The 23,175-nt window shown below is 39.0% G+C and overlaps 2 protein-coding genes across 3 annotated transcripts in view; one reads left to right on the forward strand and one right to left on the reverse strand.

The window, feature by feature from the left end:
* The first annotated feature begins 2,627 nt into the window (after positions 1-2,627).
* LOC146693744 (uncharacterized) lies at positions 2,628-5,272 on the forward strand. Of its 2 annotated transcripts, XM_085429597.1 has the most exons (4): positions 2,628-2,670; positions 3,504-3,659; positions 3,893-3,988; positions 4,158-5,272. In XM_085429597.1, exons 2-4 carry the CDS (start codon positions 3,588-3,590, stop codon positions 4,395-4,397), a joined length of 408 nt encoding a protein of 135 aa, XP_085285723.1. In that variant the 5' UTR covers positions 2,628-2,670; positions 3,504-3,587; the 3' UTR covers positions 4,398-5,272. The 2 variants fall into 2 exon arrangements, with proteins under 2 accessions (XP_085285723.1, XP_085285722.1); XM_085429596.1 differs by lacking the exon at positions 2,628-2,670 and having other exon boundaries at positions 3,533-3,659.
* An 8,263-nt stretch (positions 5,273-13,535) lies between these two features.
* LOC146693745 (uncharacterized) overlaps positions 13,536-23,175 on the reverse strand; it is a 46,450-nt gene continuing 36,810 nt past the window's right edge. Inside the window, exon 7 of the mRNA XM_085478807.1 lies at positions 13,536-13,738. Within this exon, the coding sequence (XP_085334933.1) occupies positions 13,602-13,738 (137 nt within the window). The 3' untranslated portion in view covers positions 13,536-13,601. The remainder of the gene's footprint in view (positions 13,739-23,175) is intronic.

Consider the following 23,175-nt stretch of genomic DNA (forward strand, 5'->3'; position numbering starts at 1 on the left):
ATAAGCCAGATACCCCATGACATTGTAGAGGTGTGTCAACCAAGACAGCCCTACACTGAAAAAAGTGATATTGTCTCCTTTTAAATATAGCATATTATATTTTGGTATATCTTTTCAATTCAAATGAGTAATTCCTGTCTACATATATAATTCGAGTAACTCCAGAATACATTCCCTGCGTTTTAATCCAATTAATTTTAGTTAATTAAATGTAGCTCAAAATGCTTAAGTATGTTTTTCATAGCCTCCTGCTGGGCCATTTTGCGCATGCGTTAGGACAGGCCACCATTTTGCACGCGGACTGAAGAAGCGGACTCTTTGTGTGCTGCAAGCGGGCTCAAGTTAATCGCACAACTTCATATAAAGGTGGTCTAGCTTCGGTAAGTAAACCTTTTACGGTCGTTTTTGTTTTATTTTTTTACCTCAGTCAAAGCATGTTGACTCTTTAAGACGTGTGCACATGGAGAAAGAAGTCTAAGTAGTTGTACACCTCTGAACTTTGTCATGAATTTGACTTAAGCTAGCTATGTGCTCTATTAGCTACTGCTCTATTAAAAGAGTAATTGTATTGATGCGTTAAAATGTCATATGTTTTTAGCTTAGTTCTTGTGGCACACTTTGTACTAACAAATTATGGAACGAGGCAATTTCTCTGTAGTTAGCTGTAAAGTTCACTGTACAGTCGCCTGCAGTTTTAAGTGGAGAAATCGTCCCTCCCGCCACAACATTGGCATTAAGGAATAGTCGGGCGGGGGAGGGGGCTTCTGAACGCACCTGCACAGTCAGGGGTGCAGTAGGAAATAAGTAGGATTGGCGTTGCACAACGTCTTTTGTGCAGAAAAAAATAATGGTTGTAAACTGTGGAGGAGAATAACTCAGTGGTTGCCAAAAATGTGAGATCAAAAGGCACTGAGAGTGATGTTTGTCAGAACTGAAATTAACTCAGAAAAGAAGTTGCTTCACTTGATAGAGCTGTTGAGTGCAAGACCTGTCAGCGGTCTGGTTTAGCATTTAAAGCCTCGCTACGTGCTTCCAAACCGCTGCATTTAATCTCAGAGAAAACTAACACAGAGAAGTAAAGCAAGTGTGTAAGTTCATCTCTTTATGTTTGCATAGTATTTCCATGTTGAGCTTAACAACCGATGTATGGAGCCACAGCTGGACTGGCTGTCGGAGTTTTGTATTGAGGGGGAAAGGAAGCGATTTGTTTTATACTTCAGCTAGAATGAAAAAAGACACAAAGCTGGAGTTATTCGGTGTCTTCATGCTGAACAGCTAAAACTTCTTCCCTCATTCTCCCCCCTCCCTCTCCTGTTGCTACTTCAATCATGAAACTGATCGATTATCAGGTGATCGGCTTTTCTGTCGCTAGTCTCTCTCATTTGTTAGTCACCCAGTTTGCGCTAGAAAGAGGAAAACGGCAGATAAACAACAGCAGCACGTTTAAGCTTGATAAGCTGTTGCTAGAATTTTTTTAATATTACTTCTAGTATCCGCTTATGTTTTCTGGAGCCACAGCCGTAATAGCTGCTGGTCATGATAGTTTGGATATGTGGTGAGAAGGAAACATGAAGGTGAAACCAGGAGAAGTTTTTACTGAATCATTAGAGCTGAACAGGTAATGAAGAAACAGGTTTACATTTTAGGTCACATGAATGAGTTGAAGGGAAGTTATGAACTGTTTATGAGAGACAAATAACACCAGGATCCTTTTCTATGTAGCTGACATCTGGTAACTGTGCAGGGGCGGATCTAGCAAAGTTTTGCCAGGGGGCCAGGTAGGGCATTAACAGGGAAAGGGAGACACAACGACATAATTTTCTTTCTTATTCTCATTTAAAATGTCTAGCTTTTAATAAATAATTATTCTAAATCTTACTACCAAAGTGGTGATCTGGTTAAATGTATAGAGATCCATTATTGTATGTAGTAAATATTAAGTCTAATATATGCCCTAGTAATAGTAGTACATATAGCACTTTTTCCTTTGGGAAGGTACGCTGTCTGCGCTGTCTGCAACTGTATTGAAGAAAAATGTTGAATCAAATTATTATAGAAAAATAATTGATTTCTGTGCATTAAAGTAGATTACGTCAATTAAGCATTATCAGGCGAAGGGTGCGGGGTGGTTTCCTAATATTTTTGCTGGGAGTTGGCAGTCCTATTAGTTAGTTTAATATTTCTATGTACTGTTTAGAATACCTGAATAAGGAGGATGGTGTAAGTTTTTTAGGTTGATCAGTATTGCTGAAGTATAAAATATTTTGGGTGCAGTGTATTTTTTGCATACAGGTATAACAGAATAGCTTTAATGTTTTGTTTTTAAAACTGAGTATGAACTTATACAAAATGCAGCAAAATATTTATAAAAACAGTTTTATTTATTATAAAATACACTATATCGGATTCATATCGGCATCGGCAGATAATCAAATTTATGATATCGGTATCGGACATAAAAAAGTGGTATCGTGCCATCTGTAGTTTGCACAGAGGCACAAGTAAGATTTGTTTTGTTACAAGGGAGTATCATGAAGTAATGCACTAATGGCTTGGAAACGGTAATTGTTTGTCTTTCTAAAGTTTATTTTTTTTTATTTGTCTTCCTTTTCTGGCAGATTTTCTTCCCCTTATGTGTTACTGTTTATTCAAGAAGATGGTGTTATTTTGGTAAGTACATGCAAATTCCTTACATATTTATCACAACAGTATTTGTCACAGTATTGCAGGGACAAGTTTATCTATCTCATCTTAAGGGTTCTTGTGATTATTAATATTGATATTAATTAATATCAATTAATATATATGATTAAATTTCTTTTATCCAGGACAAAAGAAAAAAAAAACTTGCGAAAGTGAAATGAAAAACAGGAATTTAGTTCTTGTGAGTTAAGAGGATGCAGAGCATAGGGTTAGATGGAGGTGGATCATTCACTGTGGTGATCCCTGAAGGAAACAGCCAAGAGAAAAAGGATCAGATTGCAAAAAAAAATGTGGTTTGTTTGCATACATGAGTCTTTACGGTACCCACAGGACTCCTGAAGTATAAGTACTCTGAAGTTTGCAGAGCAATTTCAGAGATGTTTGGGGCTTACATGGCAAGCATGTTTTTAGTTGCACATCTAAATTTTCTCTGCTCTCTGTTGCTGATGGCAGAGTTCTGCCCCGCTGACCTCACAGGTGAGACACTCCCACCAGTGGACAAAGAGCACAGGAAAATGTGTTGCCAACCACCTGAAACAGACAAATATCTGCTTTTTAAAACCCTTTAAACCCGTTAAATGGACTGATGCCATTCATTTCTTCTTTGATTAACAGTAGTAACATCCTTCATGCACTGTATACTAACCCATATGATAATCATGCTTTATGAAGTGATGGCAATTGCATTGTAGCATTTAATGAAGAAATAACAAAATAATCATACCAATGATTAAGCACCAGTCTTCTTTTTTTCTGTGTGTGTGTGTGTGTGTGTGTGTGTGTGTGTGTGTGAGATACAGGTAAATGCTGAATTCCAGTGTATTACAACACTTCAACTGGAGATAACCTTCGCGGCACAGTTAGACAGAATTACACCTCAGTTGATGACAGTTTTCCAGAAGAAGGGCGGTGTTTCTGGGCAGAAACTTGCCCACCACTTGCAGATCATGCAAGAGGTAAATCTGAATATTGCAAATTCTATTTGGATTTCTTTTGTCTTAAGTGGCAGGTCACTGGTGAGTCCAATAAGCCGTTTTAGGTGACCAGCCAAGCAATCTAAATTTTGAAATTTCATATATAAATTTTATTTACTATGTTTGAACTGACATATGATAAAATTTACTTATTGCGAATGTCAGACATTGTTCTTTTTTCCAAATTGGTTTAATCAGCAACTCTCTTTAAACAGGCTGAAAGTGATGTTAAAGTGAAAAGGGAAGCAGTTCTCAGGGCACTTTGCCTCTACCTTGGTGAAGAGGACGGAAGCCTTATTCGGGAGTTCTTTGTAAGTCATTTAAGTCATTGTAAGCAAGTCATCTATACACACACTTTTTAGATAGATATCTGTGTGTGTGTGTATTACACACACACACACACACACACACAAACGACTAGATTGGAATTTAATTGTAGAGTTAATTGTTTTTTCTTTTACCTTTTTATTAAATGTTTAGGACATTGAAGGAGATGATATCCAGAGAGACCTGAAGAAGCACACCATGGGCATTTATGTCATCAACAGGGAGGATGGACAAAATGGACATTATGATGACATTGGAATATTTGTTGAAGGGGAGATAGTCATGGACAACATTGGATCTCTGGCGCAAGCTTGTGCATTGATGCTTGGAGTAATCTATGCACTAAACCTAGCCTTCCCCAAGGAATTGAAGGACTATTATGAATTCATTTAGAAAGTGTTGATGGGATTCGATGGTGAAAAGCTCTCCCCCAAAGTCTTTGGGCTGAAGAACAAAATTGCTACTGGATAGGAAGATTTCTAAAATAACACATCAAGAGAATGCTGTTATGTAAATTACCAATGACTGGTGCTCTTGTGAATAGGAGTGAAACTCTTGTACAACCATCATTTGTTCTGTGTTATGTTTCGATTGAACATTTTAACTTTCAATAATGAATGTTTCACGTGTGGTACATTTGAGTAGCTTGAAGAGCAACTTTGTAATTATTCAGTTATAGCTGCTGCCCTGCGTATAATCAGTGTTAACTCAACCGGATAAAAAAAACAAAAAAAACCATTCATGATTACCACACTGCAGCACACTGGTAACACTTTAAAGACTATTAATTGTTTTGAAGCGAGTATGTTAGGTCAGAAAATATGTAAAACATTCAGAATCTTCAAGGAAGGACTAGAATGGAAAGACAGTGGTCAATAAGCAGTAAGGAAAACACAAGTTTAATTTTAAGTCTAATTACCTTATTAAAATGCAATTTCTAAATATGGATCGCAGAACAGCAAGTCTGAAACTGGTTAGTTTGTGGATGCATCAGTTTCTAATTGTGATACATTATACTGCTGGTAGTGTTTTATTCTTTTATGTAAGGAGTTTGGTTTTTTTTTTTCTTTTTTAGAGGAAGAGAAACATTGGTTAACATTTCTCTTGTCTGTTGTTTCTGTTTTGTTTGAATACAGCTTTTTAAAGCTACTAGTTCATAGGCAAAAGTTTTGTAATTTGTATTATACAAATTGCAGCAATTTCCCTTAGAGATGTGGATTCTTATTCTGTTTGCAACAAATTTTGCATTAATAAATGATGTGAAAGAATGTTGTAGTTTTCATTATTGACGTTTTTAAAAACTACAAATCAGGGTAAGCAATATTTTTTAAGTAAACTTAACTTAATTGAAATAGAGAGAAATTAACAATTTGATTGATTTGAATATAAGTTTGGGACATAAGTGTAAAGGAAACAAATTATTCTGGTACATTTAACACGACCTTAGTTGGACTTACTAATAATATTTGACTAAGACGTATCCACAACAGTTAAGTTAAAGTAGCTTAAAAATATATGTTGGTTTTACTCGCTTAAATTAAATTCAGTGTACTTAAAAAATATTTCTGGATTCAAACAAATTTATTTCGTGCAACCACTTGTCATAAAAAAATTGAGTAAATTGAACAAAACATTTTTTTCAGTGTACAACTTCTAAAGCAAATCATCCACCCAAGGGGGCCTGTCACTGAGAAGTTTTAAGTACCTGACCTCATTCCCAGTGATGGCCGAGTTATCCCCTTCATCACCAGACTCTGAAAGGCATATAAGTGGGATTGAAGAGATCCTCAAAGTATTGAAGAGATTCCCAAAGGATGTGAGCTTCCCCTACAGTCCCACAAGCTAACCAAGCCCAATAGGACTCCTTCTTCAGCTACATGGCTCCCTTCATTTCCAGTGTCCATCATTCGGTTCGGTGCAACCACCTTGCAGTTCTGTGCAGCTGGTTCAACAATGACGGTGCATAACATGGTCCATTCATCGTCAGCGTCCTCAGAATGCTGTCAAAGACCTACTGGAGGTGGAAATGGATGATCTCACAGACTGGGGCAGCCCACTATCACTATACGTTTGGATGTTCCAGGCCTGTCCAGTGTCTTTCCCACCACCCAATCTAACTACCAGGTAATAGTCAGTGGACTCTTCTTCACCCAAGTATCCAAAACATATGACCAAAGATTTGATGATACAACTACAAAATGGATCAGCTTGCTACATAGGTTGTCTCAGTGCCAGGAGCCCAAAAGAACTCACTTATGCTTGAAGAAGGTGTTCTTTATGGATAGACTGTGGTTGACACAAAAGTCCAAAAACAGAACACCACTCAGATTAAGATCAGGTAGGCCATTCCTACTGATGACGCCACTCCAGGTCTCACTGCCATTGCCCATGTTGAAGTCTCCGACCAGTGACAATGGAGTCACAAGGTGGGGCACCCTCCAGCACCATAAGTAGTGACTCCAAGAAAGCTTAGTACTCTGAACTTTCATCTGGCACAAAAGTGCAGACAAACCTCTTGCCCAGTGGAAGAAACCCCAACATATAGGCAGTGACTGTGGGAATACAACAATCCACAGAAGGGTGGACCCATGTCACTTCTGGTTTGACCCCAGGCTGGCTCCCTCGAGCTAGAGCTCAGCAAACTGACACTCTCCCTCAAGCACTCTCCTGAAGCCAAGTTCAGTGGCAGGGCATAAGTAACTGTCCTGGGCAGAGTAAAAATGGTCTCTAGATGTTTTTCATTTTCCCATACGTGTAATGTGAATTGCCCTTTGTCTGGCTTATCACCACTTTGCCTTGTGAAACCCTACCTTAGGCATAAGCCCCCAGCAACATAACCCCAGGGATTATTGGGACACACACAAAAAAAACATGACAAGGTGGTGATTCACAGAAGGAAGCTCACAGACAGAAGGTGCCAGTTATTAGTTGCCACTTAAAACATCACAGCAAATAATGATGAACATGAGGTGTATCGAGGGCCATTAATGTCAGTAATGTCAAGGGTACATAGAATGGTGAAATGTATGTCTGGGGATTATGAGATTAAACCAAACCAAAGTGCAGAAATATTGATCCCAGGAGGGAGAGAAGGACTTGTTTGACCAGCTTTGCTTAAATTTATAGTAAAGTCATATGTAGGTGTGCACAAATCAAACTAGGAATTCATCTGGACTTATCATCACACAAAACAGCATGCTGTAAGGAGTTAAACCCATTCTTATTTTAACCAATTAAAACAACAATTAAAATATTTCCTTGGAACATTTTATAAATGTCACATGTACAGAACTGCTTAATGAAAGCAAGACTTATAGGCAAGCCCTTTATACAACATTTTATAATTGTATAATGAATACCCTGTATAAATGGAATTTACTTTGAGCTGATAAGTTAAAGAAAAAAGAAAAAGTTACCATGTTAGTTATAGAGTTTTTTGGCCACTTGGGGCTCAGCACATTACCCCATTACAACAACATATGACACGTGTGTCATCATCAGTTGTCATCATGAAATTACAGTAATCTTCAGGGTAACAAATACAGGTGTTTAATTTGCACTGACCTTTTGTGTATGTGCATACACCATCATCGCCTACCTGTGTTCATACTGCTTCAAAGTACACATTGATGGATTCACCTCTTCTCATAGAAAATCAATCAGTTACTGAGTGGAACCTAAACAAATAGAGCTGTTATGACTGAGTTTCCCATTACGGTCCTGTCTACAAATTCTAGCCTTGCTACACCTTGTTACACCTACACACAAAGACACACAGTAAACCATGACTGGTGAACCAACTAGGAAGTGGTTTCTACATTTGATAGAATGGGATAAAAAAGCAGAGCAAGGTCAAAGGGGAAGCTGAACACTAAAGCTGGTTACAGACCAATATAATTTCAGGTTAATTAACAGTAAGGTGTCACACACACACAGACACGCACACACGCATACTCAAACACTATGATGCTGAACATTAAAGGGAAAAAAAAGCCTTAAAAAAGCACAAGTTAATTTTGCTCAGATAGTTAATCTCTTTCTTTCTCCTTCTCTGAGACACACACACACACACACACACACAGTAGGCTCTCATACAGAAACCGTAAGACACTCTATCACAAGTCTCTCATCTTAGTAGGTACCGCTGTGTCTTTTTTCCATCTTGGTGTCCCTGCCTGTCTCTGTATTGCTCTCTTTGCCTCCCTTTCTGTTTCTCAGCAATTTCTGCTGTATCCTCTTTCACACCTTCATCCTCTCCCACTCACTCTGCACCTCTTTTTTTGCCTCTCATTCCCTCTAAGCAGTCTTTCCTAAAAACCCCTTTCATGCTTTCACCGCTCTCTCTCTCTGCACATTTTCCTCACTCTCTAAAGCCCGTTTTGATTCCCTCTCTCTCTCTCCCCCCCCCCCCCCCCCCCCCATCTCTGTCATATTCTTTTCTCTGCACCTGGCCATGACTCTTCCCCCATCACTGTGGTTTCCCCTCTCCACCTCTCTGACAGCTTCACATTAATCATTCCTATATCCCCAGGAAGACTCGCCTTCTTCAACTCTAGCTCTTTCTCTCCTTTTTCTTCTGCATGTATCTTTGTCTCACTCGCTCTCCCGCTGTCACGTTTTCCCTACAAACTGCTTCTTTCATTCTTTTTTATCACTTCTCATCAAATCCCTATTTATGTACGTGCAACAAAAACGCTAGCACCCATCTCCCAGTTGTATTAACTTATCACATGTGGAATACGCTTCCCAAGTTTTGCATTCGCTGAAGCAGCAGCGGAATGGCAGTGTGTGTGTGGCAGAATGATTTATTCGAAGTAAGAGAATATTATGGGAAAGTCTTCAGACCAAAAATAGCACTGAGTTTAAAAAAAACAAAAAGAGAACACAAGTGGCTGCTTTGGTGTGGGTGTGTTGCCTCAAGTATTGGTGAGACAATGAAATATTATCCTTTTTAACTGGTGTGAGTGAAACATCCACAAGTTTTATGGCTCTTTGAGATGGCAGGACACTACACAGCTCTTTTTAAGACTCTGAAGACATAACAAGAGAACTTGTTACTGCGTTTCAAGATGGCACCTCATTAATTTCCAGTAAAAGTTGCTCAGCCAGCACATGCTGGCTTTCAGGCATTTTAACCCACTTAGCATGTGCAATGTTGTTCCTCTCCACCTGAGACAGTTGAGAACTGGTGTTTGGCATTCATGTGTTTTTAAGAAAAGTGTATCATTTGACTTTGCCAGTACCAAGTTGGGCTACTGTGCAAAAAACATTTGAAACATTTTTTCGTGAATGCATTTTAAAGACTATACTCAATCATTCTTGTTGCAAAGTAATTCACTGGAAATTTTCACTTGCTTGTAGCTGATTGACCGTTGCAGTTGGTTGCTTTACTACAATTTCATGTACACTACTTTTTTGACTTTAAACTGTGCTCTCATAAAAATGGATACAGCAGCCATACTGATAAAACAGCAGATACCATTCTCTGAAGCCAGTTCTCAATGCTGTGAACCCATTTATTGAATCAGTCGCTCCCTTTGGCAAACCTTGACAGCTTTCATCTAGTTAGATGCAATTTGCAGATCTAATTTACTCTTTCTGCAAAACTTTAAACAAAGTCTCACTCGCTAAAACACATTTTCACTGTGCCACACTTGTGATGCACATTGGTAACCACAGGTGGCATAAGTTAAACACAATTACAGCACAGCTGTCACTGCTTACACAAAATGATGCAAAAGTGTTCACACCTGTTGGCAATGATGCAATTAAACCAATATATACTAGTTCAGAGTGCACAGGCAGCACCAGAAAGTTGAAGTTTAGTACAAAAATGGATGGAAACCATCTGGGGGACAGGAGGATGATGAGATTAATATAAGCATGTAGGAGTGCATGTGAATTTTGATGAGGAGAAAGAGGGCAACAAGAAGAGCAAGACCAATAATAGTAATTGCAGATAAAATTCAAGCAACTGTGATAGATAACGATCTCATCCATGGAATGGCAATGAGGTAAGAAGGACAAAGAGTACAACCCAGTCACAGCACACTCTCTGCGGCTACCATAATCAGAAGATTGAGAGAGAAAAAAACCTTTCTGTGTTCTTCTAACAGCAAATCAGTTGATGAAATAGTTACTGAGGACAATGTTAGTTTTGGAGGACTCGACCGTTCACTACGCAACAACACTGACTACCCTTGAGGAAGAGTCAAATAAAAGTTTACGTTATCCATTTAAATCAATTGAGGTAAATGCTTTTCATTTGCATTATATCTGTGCAATGCGTTATTTCTTACAATAATTAAAGTGTGCATTGTCTAATTGCCACTGTCAGTTTTTCAAGCAGTCTCTAATAAATGGCAGTATTGTTTTTCTTTAAGTTTCTTTGATCTGATGACATTGTTTGATGTTCATAAACATGTAGTTTAAAAAAAGGTGAGAGTTATCAAAAAAATTCTTTGCTTTACTATTTTCTTTTTCGTTTGTTTCAAAACACTTATGCAACGTTTCTGATGGTCACTGGCTGAAACGAATAGTCAAAATTAGGGCTGAACGATTATGGAAAATAATCTAATTGCGATTTTTTTGCCCCAATATTGCGATTGCGATGCGATTATTTTTTAAGGTCTTTGTCTTCTGTATTATTAAACAAAGACAAGCAATACATCATATAGTATGGCCAATACTATATTACATTAATTTTAAACTGTTCTTTCCTGGAAGACAGACCTCTGTTATGATGACATGAGGTGATGCATGAATTGATGACTGACATTTTTATTTAACTTCTTCAATCACAACAGTATATTTGAACATACACAATAGTTTATTTTTAGCTTACAAACATCTGAGCATAAAGTGCTGACAAGGAACCCTGGTGTAAACATTAAAATGAAAGTCAGTACAATGTGCAGATTGCAGAAATATACATAAAAAAAAATCAGTGGCTTTACCACACTCAGTTTTTCGACATCTGTGAACTACTAGACAGTCATTCAATTAAAAAATAATATTAAATAAATAAAACTAATAAATAAAAAATACACACATCTTACTGATCTCTGCAGTCAGTAACATTACACATAAAGTGCAAACATAATAGCAATTGTATAAACACACACACAAACACGCCTTTAAAATTTAAAGGCGTGAAATTGGACGGTCTAGTTCTGATTAGCGTCACCGCTGTCTCGGTGGAGTTTAATAAACTCGGCCGTCTGCTCCTTGCTATCTAAAATATAACCAGACACTGGTGTAAATTCTCGACTGTCTCATACTTCTGTTTAATAAGTTTTCTGTTTGACGTTTAGTCAGCTGTGTGAAAACCAAGGAGGAACCCACCCGGGGGATTAATAAAGTTTTATTTTATCTAATCTAATAACTTTAATCTCAGCCAAACCGATTTACTCACGAACAAACAAAACACTGAAAAAAGCCCAACAATAACATTTTTAGGTTGTCTAAGTGACTTATATATTACGTTTAACCCGAGCAGCGAAACTCCGCGGTGATCTGAAAATGATGTGCCGGGAGTTGTGCCGTTCTCGGCCGCATCAGTAACCCTCGAGCTCCCGGCTAGCTGTCGAGCTGGTGGGTAGCAGACGCCTCTGAAAACGTCGAAGCACTTTTGCAAATATGGGATATCTTGATAAACCGAGCAGATATTTGATGTTTACACAACTACTTTCTCGCCTGAAAATATTTTAAAAGTTTATTTTGTGACCCAGAAAGATTAGTATGAGTAATTTTAAAACTTAGTAGCGGCCGCCATTGCTGGAAACTGGAGTTTGGCTGGGCCGCGCTATGAATTCTGGGATATGGTAGTAATTTGGACAGCCTTCGGCGCGTCGCTGTGACGTAATCGGTCTACAAATGCGGCCTCAGGAGGATGCAGCCCATGAATTTGGACATGTCCAGAGTATAATCGCAGCCTTTGCGGTTAGAAAATTGCACTTGATCATGTCGCGATATTATCGCAAATGCGATATATCGTTCAGCCCTAGTCAAAATGGAAATGAAACTCGTAATAACTGAGAAATTGCAGGAAATCAAACACTGGCACTATCAAATGCCTAAGACAAAACATCAGACAGCCATTCATTTCCTTTCCTCATAGGCGTTTTCAACAGTCTCTTTCACACACTCATTTGTTTTATGGTTCTCTCTTATGCTCTTTAACACTGTCTAATCCCTGATTAGTAGAGGAAGAGGGCGTTTAATGCTTGTCTCCACTTGTCTGCTGCTGAACTGTGACACATAAAAATGCTTACAACTGCACAGGCATACACTCGACACACAGACTTGCTCTTGCACAAAAGGAAAACCAGGTTCACACGCACACAAACCTACTCTGCTCCTCACTAATGTTTCACGTCTCTTTCTCTCTTTTTGCCAAAACAGGTACTTGAAAAGAATTTAACAGTATCCAGTGAGTGCAACCCAACATTCAAACAATGCGTTTACCCAAGAGAGAAAACGCATGTTAAAAGAGAAGTCATCCCAACATAATTGTACTAATTCTTCCAGGGATGCTTTTGTCAAAGTTAAAATACGCTATAAACAAGCAGTGTAATTATGTTTAGTAGAATTACTGTGATGTGGAAATTCCCTCACCATGGGAGAAAATGGGATGAAGAAAGGCAGGGAGCAAGGCTATTGCCCAGAGCCTGAATTTGGCAAGGGATCATGCTTATAGAGTAGTGGCGCTTACGTTTTTTTTGCCCAACCTCACAGTCTTGCTTCACTTCCTAAAAATGTTCAAAAATTTGCAGCTGATCTTTCCTGAGAGGAGCGATAGAGTTCTTCCCAACTTGCTGGGGAAGAGCCAAGTCTAAAACAATCTGCTGGTAAATGGTCTACCATCAGGGAAGACAGAACAGAGACAGTGCCAGTTGGACTCACTTAAGGGTTGTTTTCACTGAGGAGGCCAACTATTTAGAGGAAAAGTGGGGGATTAACCCATGAAAAATCACTTCTCTCAGCATTTAGTCTGTTCTGAAACTGCATGACAGGCAGGCAGAACACATTAGCAATAAACGTGGTACATATACAGCAAAAACAGAAAAACGGATTGTTGAGAAGTACCAAACTGACATACAAAAAAAAGTTACACGTATTGAGCAAAGTAAAAACAGCGCTTGAAATGTCACTTGATGAGCAGTGATATTTTTCATTTCCCATATTGAATAAAGTAATTACAGTGGCGTCCAATCAGCAGAAGTGGTGGAGCACTGGAGAGCTGACAGATTGCTATCTGTTTGACAGAGGCAAGTCAACAACACCTCTATCTTCACTCACATTTCCCCTGATGCCACAACACTTTATCTCTTCATTAACAACTGATAGGAGATGGGCCATGACAGTTAATTGCATCACTGGGATATGTGAGTGTGCACGCGTATGTGTGTGAGTGTGTGTGCTTTAACAGGTCATCACCATCAACTGCTGTGGCGTGCAATTTTGTGCTACTGTATACATTTGGGATTTAGGATCAGATGTGCACGTTGCATGTGCAGGGCTTACCTGTGAGGATGAAATGTTTCTACCGGACTGTCTCCTCTCTTTTTCCTTTTATCAGTCCTCTTCCTCCCCTCATTATATCATTTCCACACCTCTCTCCTCCCCTCCAGTCCCTTTCGTCACTGCTATCGTAACCTGAGGGTGTCTACGTCCCACGATGCATTGCAATCCGTCGGCTCGCCTGGTGGGTGATGGAACTGCAGTGACATCTACTGAGAGGAGAGAAGAGGAGAGGAGAAAAGAGGAGAGATAAAAATGGACAGATGAGCCACTGTATTATTGAAAATCCAAGAGAAGTCACAACTAAGCAACTCCCCCTTGAACCTTTACTGCCAAGTATTCAACTCGGTTATTTAATATCAGCACCTTTCTAAAAAAGGGGGGGAAACCAATTGAAATTTCCCCTCCTTTTTCCAGATTTTTGTTCCTCAGCCTACTTTTGTGTGCAGATAATTGCTTCTCTTTAGTAACAGCAGCTCAGAGATGATTTTTATTCTAGTCAGCACGCTTTGATACAGGCTGTCTGTGTGTTGTGTAATTATTGTCTTAAGCCACTGGCTGTCAAACCCCATTACGTGAGGTCAAGCTTAAATGACTATCCTGAGCTGATGACAATAATTTGATGACAGACACACACACATTAGTGAGCAATGTACTTACCAAAGCACGCACAGATATGTTTATGCACAAAAACACACACTGACCAAATTCACGCTGAGCAACACAGACAAATGAACATGTACCCATGTGTGCTCGTTAATACAAATGAATGCACAGTGGGAAATTTACCTTTTGACAGGAACCTATACCATGAATAATTCAAGATGTAGTTTAAATAAACTATTTTATTGTCTACTGAGTCATACGTGAATTTGAAATACATTTGTATGTGCAGGCAGCCATCATGTAATTATAAGGGCAGAGTGCTATCCATACAAAGATACAGCTTGGGTGAAGTCTGTTTTAATTCTCATCCCCTTTTTGCAGATTAAATCCCAAAGGTTTTATGCAGTTTAAAACACGAAGTCAAAGGAGCTTGCAAAGAAAAGCGTCTGGACTTCTTTAAGTTACTTGAAGACGTTTCACCTCTCATTCGAGAAGCTTCTTCAGTTCTAAGGTCAAATGGTGGAGAGTCCCAGATATAAACCTAGTGGGAGTATCCCCCCACAGAGGGACAAAAGGACCCCTGATGATCCTCTAATCACCTGAGCCAAGGTGTGAAACTGGGTGTGGGTCCCAATCAGCCAGAGTTTCGGGTGTGTTCATTGTGAAACCTGGCCCCACCTTATCATGCGAATTCCTGAGATCAGATGGTCCAGGATGTGAGTGGGCGTTAAGGCGTCTGGGAAGGGATCTCAAAACTGGATTATAGATGGCAGACAGTTGGTGTCGTAAACCACCGCCTCTGTTCAAAGATGGTCGCTCACAGTGGAGATAGATGGCTTCTTTCACTCCTCTTTCAAACCATCTGTCCTCTCTGTCCAAAATGTGAACATTGGCATCCTTGAAAGAGTGTCCTTTATCCTTAAGATGCAGATGGACTGCTGAGTCTTGTCCTGTGGAGGTGGCTCTTCTGTGTTGTGCCATGCGCTTGTGAAGTGGCTGTTTGGTCTCTCCAATGTAGAGGTCTGGGCATTCCTCGCTGCACTGTACAGGATACACTGTACAGCATACACCACATTGTTAAGTCTGTGTTTTGGCGTTTTGTCTTTCGGGTGAACCAGTTTTTGTCTGAGCGTGTTGCTGGGTCTGAAATGCACCGGGATGTCATGCTTGTAGTGATGGGTCGTTCGCGAACGAAATGGCTCTTAGAGCCGGCTCTTTGACGTGAACGATGCGAGCCGGCTCCTTATCGCGAGCCGTCACGTGGGTTTTTTTTTTTCTCTCACCCTCTCTCTCTCTCTCTCTCTCTCGCACTTTTTTCCCACTTCACTCCGCACGTGAGCCTTGTGCTTTACGCTGGGCAGAGGGGGGAGGGGCGGTAGTTACACTCAGTAGCACAGGAACAGAGCCAGAGGGAGAGAGAGAGAAAGAGAGCCAGGGACAACAACATCACATTAGAAAGGTATAGTAATCATCCACAACTATTTTCGGTTGCAGATGATAAAGGATTCAGAAAGTTTATTCATGCAGGCCCATATGACAGAGAATATGCATCTTCTTTATGTTTTCATATTATAATTTATATTTAATTGTGTTGTGGTTTGCAGTGTTTTGTGTTGTTTTCACTTTAAATTTGTAAAAGGAAAAAGCTGAAAATTTAAATAGTTAAAAGTTGAAATGTGAATAGTTGATTTTTGTATTATATGATTTATTTATTACATTTTATGTGGAGTGAATAAATAAAAGTATATTTTTGGTGGCCCCTAGAGACAAAGCACATACAAACTTCAAATCACGTACGAACTCTGAAGTATGTACAAACTCCAAAACACGTAAAAACTCCAAAACACGTAAAAACTCCAAAACACGTAAAAACTCCAAAACACGTAAAAACTCCAAAACACGTAAAAACTCATAAGCACGTAAAAACTTAGAAGCATATAAAAACTCAAAACACGTACAAAAGACAACAGAAGTGCTCCAGGATGCTGGGCGCAGTGTTGAGCTTTTGTTATCTTGTGGCTACACAAGCCAGCAAGTACCAACGACCGGATTTGATGTGTGGTAGTAACAGGTAAATGAACTTTTTTTTTAAATTATTTGAATATATATGAGTGCTTGTGTATGAATACACATACAATACATACATGCTTTCAATTGTGTAATTTAAGTGATCTAGTAGCTCTGCTTTGGAAGTTCAGTTCATGCTAGAAATGTGTTTTGGAGTTTGTACGTGTTTTGTCTCTAGGAGCCACTGCATATATTTATATATAAACATATATAAATAAAACCACTTTTTTTACGTTAGTAATTCCTTTTGTGCATAATTTTATATTATTGTTAATAATAAATTAATTAAAGCAACAAAACAATCTGAAGAGCCGGTTCGAAGCCGAAAGAGCCGGCTCTTTTTAGTGAGCCGAACCGAAAGAGCCGGATCTCTAAAAAGAGCCGGAAATCCCATCACTACATGCTTGGAGAAGCTTCTCGGATGAGAGGTGAAACGTCTTCAAGTAACTTAAAGAAGTCCAGACGCTTTTCTTTGCAAGCTCCTTTAACTACGATGACCTGGATGACTGAGAACCTTCACAGACATATTTAAAAACACGAAACACTTTCTTGTCACTGTCTTGTCCTTTTGTGTGGCATGTGAGACTCTTAACTCCGTATTCAAGAGCAATCAGAAACATAAATGGTGAGAAGAAAAATGAAACAAAAATGTGTACTAATAGGTTAAAGATAAAAAAAAAAAAAAAAAAAAAAGCAAAAAAAAAAAAAAAAGCAAATTGTCGAAGACATCAGCGGGAAGTACTGAATCTTGTGAATTCAACTATTTAAACTAACAGGTTTAGCGTAGTGAGACATATTAAATAAATACAAATCACAGTCAGTATAAAATGATCTGGCAATGAGCACTTAACATCAGAAAACACACACACACACATCCTGAAAGAGACTGAAGTCGCCAGAATAGTCAACAGGTTTTGAAATTTTGATATTTTTTTTTTTCCCCCAAAACTGCTTTGTTAAAAAATTTCATATGCAAAGCAAAAATTCCATATGAGTCTCACAAATAATTTCTTTGCTGATTAACTGAATGTATAAAGAAGTGTAACATACATCCAGGTCCATTTCTGGACAATGACCATTTTCATATATTGCCTTAGTGGATCCACATGAGTGGATTTTAAATTACCCAAGATGTGATGTCAAGCACAGACTTTAAGATTTAATTCAAGGAGGTTAACAAAAATACTGCATTAAGATTTTAGGAATTAAAGCCATTCTTATTCATAGTCCCACATTTCCAGAGCCTTAATTTTTATTGAAAAATTGACTGAGCAAAAGGTGCAAGGCCAGGTAAGGTCTGTTCATTCACTATTCCACTTGGGAATAAGCAGAGAAAAGATCTGTAGATGTGTTAAACTGGCATTTGGTAGCTGTTTACTGGAACTCTCAATATGAGGTCTAAAGAGAAGTCAGTGCAAGCGAAGGAGGCCATCATTAGGCTGACAAACCAAAATAAACCTATCAGAGGGAGAAAGTGAAAATACAGTACTTTCGGAGGGGCCAAATCAACAATCTGGTAAATTCTTAAAAAAGAGGAATGCACTGGGCAACTCAGCAACACTAAAAGGTCTAAAAGACCACAGAAAACAACCGAAGTGGATCATTACAAATTCATAACAAGAACACTTGAGGAGGTTGTCAGAATGTACAATCAAGAGCCACCTTCATGAAAAAGAGTAAGTAGGCCAGATTACACTTTAGCAGTAAACAATGAATCTGCAGTATTCTTTAAAACATATATTTTGACAAATTTAACCACGATTAATTTGCACTAGATTGATGGGAAGAGAAAAGTATTGAAAGGAGAGAAACAGCTTATGACCTGTATCACAGCACCACATCATCTGTCAAACATAGTGCAGGCAATGTGCAGGCAATGGGGATGCATGGTTGTCAGTAGAATCGGGTCAACATATTTATTGATGATGTGACAGCTGATAGAAGCAGCAGGATGGATTTTGGCGTTTACAAGGCTGTTCTCTCTGTTTAGTGAAATACTGCAAAATTGATTAGACAGCAATTCACTGTGCAAATTGATAATTACCCAAAGCCAACTGCGAAAAGCACTCAAGAGTTTCTCAAGGCAAATAAATGCATATTCTTTAATGGGCAACCAATTTACCTGACCTAAACCCGACAGACCATGCTTTTCAGATACTGCAAAAAAAACTGAATGCAGAGAGACCCATAAACAAGCAGCAATAGAAGGAAGCTCCAGTAAAGGGCTTGCAGAGTATCTCAAGGGAGAAAACACAGCATTTGGTGATGGCATTGGTTCTTGACTTCAGGCAGGCATTGACTGCAATCCCTAAACAGTTAATGAAATATTTAAAAAAACAAAACAAAAAACTAAATAACAGCCAAAGAAAAAGGGAAAATTCAAAAGCTTTACTAGGAGGTGAATCTCCAAAATGCTATACTAATCCTCATTAACAATATTAATATGTAAACATTGAAGCAGAAAGAATGCAGTTTTGCCATGATTTTCACGCAGTCTAAGTTATAGCTAGCATGCCTATTCAATCTCGCATTTGCCACCAGGTTAAGATCCATAGAAACCTTAGCTGTGGTGAGTAACATTTCCATAGTACAAATGCTATTCTGAGTGCATCCACACCTATAGTACTCTGTGCATTAGGAGTTTATAGCATGCAATATAACAACAGTCTGATCTATATGTTAATATCTATTTCCGTCCTGAGGGGCCTGTTCATTTTACAAAGTGTCTGTAGCAGGTGTAGCCCTGTCTATCTGTGACCAATGACACCAGGACACATGTCAAATAAAACTATATTACCTTTGATATATTGGCAGGATTATAAGACACGGAGCAGAGATGGACAACCATGTCAGAGGTGGAATAAAAGGTAGGAAAGAGAGAGTCAGAGAGGAACATGTTGGTGTTGCACTGAGAGGGGAACAAAAAGGCATGACAGGAGAGGGGCAAACACAACAGTGGCAGTTGTAAAAGGGGAATGTCTTAATTTAAAAAGAATTCTGATGGATAATAGAGGACAATGTTGAGGTAGAATGAGAAGCAAAAAATTACATAGGAGATGTGAGAGAAAAACAACTTAGAAAGGGAAGAGTGTTTTTCATATAACAGAGAAGAGTGGACAGTAGCTGTTGGACCAGAATAGTCCATCATGTTGCCTTTTTATTCAGATACACACACACACACACACACACAGGAAAACACCCTGAGTACTTAAGGTCAAAGACTAAGTTAGACTTCTTGCATATACAATTATTTATGATTATGTCTTTAAAGAAAAGAAAAAAAAGGTATTGTCCAGCAATATATTAATTCCAATTTCAGAAAGTCGGAAGGAAAAACTCCTTTTTAACAGGAAGAAACCTACAGCAGAACCAGGCTCAGGGAGGGGCACCCATTTGCATATTATATTCATTATATTCAGCAAAATGAGTGTCAGAAAAAGTAAATCTATTCTCTCAGTGGTCTTCAGTCTTTTTTTCCAAGTAACGAGTAAAGTAAGGGGTTGCAAAAACGGTAATTAGATTACCGTTACTTTCCCGTAAGCACACTGCGTTACCGCGTTACTAAAACCGTGATTTTTTTGCGAGAATGTCTCACGACAGTGACGTAAGCGAGTGCGATTTTAGTGACAAGAGCTGTGTGCAGATCAACAATGGATCAACAATATCGAGTGCGGGAGAGAGTATGAGCCTGCAGCGTTTAAAGCGTGGAAGTACTGACCTTACTTTGAGTTTGATTCCATAAAAAGTGACAAAAACATTAGTGTCCGTTGTGCGTGGGAAGAAAACTTCTTTTTACAGCAAAAAAACCCCTAAACTTCCAAGCAAGCACCGAGTGCGCTATGACCTAATGGAAAATTCACCTAGAAACTCCCGGATTCTTCCACTGACCACTGCGGCACACCTGCACCAGGGCAAACCTCCTATGGCGTTATTTTTGTGCCACTATTCTGAGCGCACGTAAAGAAAAATTGAGCGCACGTAAAAATAATTTGCAGTTGCAAGTGTTGCATTTTGAGGCGAAATTTATTTTGAGCAAAGAAAAGCTAAATTTGAGTGAACAAACTTCATTGCTGCGTGCAAAAAATGTATTTCAGTGTTTGCTATTATCCATACACACGCACAATAGCAGCCCCACTCGCTCAGTTTTTGCATTTGCGCTTGCTGGCAATGTGTTGCTTGCGCTCTCAACATTTCTGCCCGTGCGCGCTCAACTCTTTCTCTACCCCGTTATATTTGTGCCACAAAACCAGCCAATCACAGACTTGGATTCAAAAAAATCTGATTGGCTGTTTTGGTCTCCAATCAGCTCGAAGTGACGAAATGCAATATTGCAGAATCTATTTCGTCCAAAACTCAAATGAGGCAGTGGCAGAGGAACACAGAGTGGCGGAGTTTGAAATATTACTCTTTCTGGGTCACAAAATAAACTTTTAAGATATTTTCATGCGTGAATGTTGCTTTGTAGTGATGGCCAAATGAAGCTTTCTGAAGCATTGAAGCTTGTATTGAAAAACGGTTCATTACTTGAAGCTTTTCAACACAGTCTTCTCTGGTGACATCTGGTGGCCAAAAAAAAGAAGAGCAGCTTGAATCCACAATTAAAACCAACTGCTTCGTAATGATTTCCCACTCTACAGAATGGAATTCTGTCTGATATTGGGCCACCGTTGTGTTGCTTTAAACGTGTATTTTTTGGGGTGACAAAAATGTTATTTATTTCTTTAATAAATAATTTTGACCAGTAAACTTTCCTTGTTTAAACATGCACCATGGTGTGGTCTTTCTTTGCTTGTGACGTCTTGATGTTGGTAAATACAATAAATGAAAAATACCACGTTACATATAATAATGTACAACACATTGGTCGTGTCCAAATTCATGGGCTGCATCCTCCTGAGTCCGCATTTGTAGACCGATTACGTCACAGCAACGCGCCGAAGGCTGTCCAAATTTATAGACTCCTCTGAATGCAGCCGACAAATGCGTCCTCCTTTTCCCCGAATTTGAAGGATGGGTTGGGTGTGTCCTTCGTGGCCTACCATATCCCAGAATTCATAGCGCGGCCCAGCCAAACTCCAGTTTCCAACAATGGCGGCCGCTACTAAGTTTTAAAATTACTCATACTAATTTTTCTGGGTCACAAAATAAACTTTTAACATATTTTCAAGCGAGAAAGTAGTTGTGTAAACATCAAATATCTGCTCGGTTTATCAAGATATCGCATATTTGCAAAAGTGCTTCGACGTTTTCGGAGACGTCTGCTACCCACCAGCTCCATAGCTAGCCGGGAGCTCGAGGATTACTGATGCGGCCAAGAACGGCACAACTCCCGGCACATCATTTTCAGATCACCGCGGACTGAGTTTATTAAACTCCACCGAGACAGCGGTGACGCTAATCAGAAGGCTAGACCGTCCAATTTCACGGTCGTTTACTTCCGGCCTACCCGACCTTCTGAGGTCCCGGCCCACGTAGACCGTGAAGGCCGGGTCCTCAGGAGGATGCAGCTCATGAATTTGGACACAACCATTATGGAGTATGCTTCTGCTGTGAGGTCCCGCCTCCATGTAGTTATGCAGTTAATTGCTAGATGGGTATTTTTATAAATAATATTACATTAGGGAAATTTTCCTATACATATTTTTGACCTGGGGGTAGAATTGATTGTGAACTGGAAAGGGAAAATGTTTATGAACTTGCAAATTAAAAACATGCATTTAAGGTAACCCTTTTCCATTTGTATTTAACAAGAAAATTTGTTCCACTGTGCGATGGCCGAACCTGTTCCTTTTATATTTAGATAATTTCTCCTGCCTTAAGGAAAATCCCTTCACATGGAACAGAAGAGGCTGGAGTGCAGAGAAACTGGTAGAGATGCAGTTATACAGTTTAACTGGGCCCCACAAACTATCAGCTAAAGAGAATAAATAAATTAAATTGCTGCACATTTTGCAGACTAACAGTTTAAGATTATTTAAAACATAAAATGTATCTTTTTATAACATTAAATGTAAAGAGTCAAATAGAAGTCTTTCTAAAGTTATTTAATGATATTTATATTATGAAAAGCAGATTTTTGACATTTTAAGTTTTTCCCGTTGTCAGATAAAATAAACACGCACAAAACAAAAGCAAACAACAAGAACACAAAGCTGGAAAACCAAGCCGATTGACCAAAATCAACTCAAAGTACTTCCACACAGCAGAAACTCCTCTATTCCTCGCTTGCTCCAAATCTCTTAGTAAAAATATCAGTAGTTTGCTATCTGTCACCATCAAACACTCCACAAATCCCGCGAATGATTCGCTTCCTTATAAACCATTGAATCAGATACCAAAGCAGTTAGGTTCTAAATGAAGCTTCGGACGTCACTGATCACCTGACTCTGGCCAAACGAATCAAGCTTCGACACAGTGCTTCTGAAGCAGTGTGTTGATTTTTTTGACACACGCACCAGAGCGTCAGCTTCAAGCAGGCCATCACTATTGCTGTGTAAACTTCAAATATCTGCTTGATTCATCAAGACATCACATGTTTGCACAAGTGCTCTAAACATTTTCAGAGATGCCTGTTACCCACCAGCTGACCGGGTGGTCACTCGGGTTAAACATAATATATAGTATATAATATATATAAGGCTGAACTGACAAAAGATCACCGACTACACCACCAGGTATTATAGGAAAAACCATAAAGCCTTTGAACTAAAACAAACGCTGTTGTGACAGTGACGTACACTGGCTTTATGGTATATATGTATGATTTGTATCACCTTCATGTTTCCTTCTCACCTCATATCCAAACCGATATCATGAGCAGCAGCTTTTACAGCTGTGGCTCCAGCAAACATCAGCTGATACTAGAAATAAATTTTAAATAAATTTTAACAACAGCTTATCAAGCTTAAACGTGCTGCTGTTGTTTAGCGCAACATCCACTGGTTTCCTCTTTCTGGCACAAAGTGGGCGATAAACA

This window comes from Copadichromis virginalis, linkage group LG14 (assembly GCF_057382275.1).
Source record: "Copadichromis virginalis isolate Kocher_CV1m ecotype Utaka linkage group LG14, C_Virginalis_male_GT1.1, whole genome shotgun sequence".
NCBI lineage: Eukaryota > Metazoa > Chordata > Actinopteri > Cichliformes > Cichlidae > Copadichromis > Copadichromis virginalis.

Excerpts from the sequence above, each read along its gene's own strand:
- LOC146693744 (XM_085429597.1), top strand. The coding sequence starts at position 3,588 with ATGACAGTTTTCCAGAAGAAGGGCGGTGTTTCTGGGCAGAAACTTGCC. Across the intron at positions 3,660-3,892 it reads ACTTGCAGATCATGCAAGAG|GCTGAAAGTGATGTTAAAGT; the intron begins GTAAATCTGAAT and ends CTCTTTAAACAG. Across the intron at positions 3,989-4,157 it reads GCCTTATTCGGGAGTTCTTT|GACATTGAAGGAGATGATAT; the intron begins GTAAGTCATTTA and ends TTAAATGTTTAG.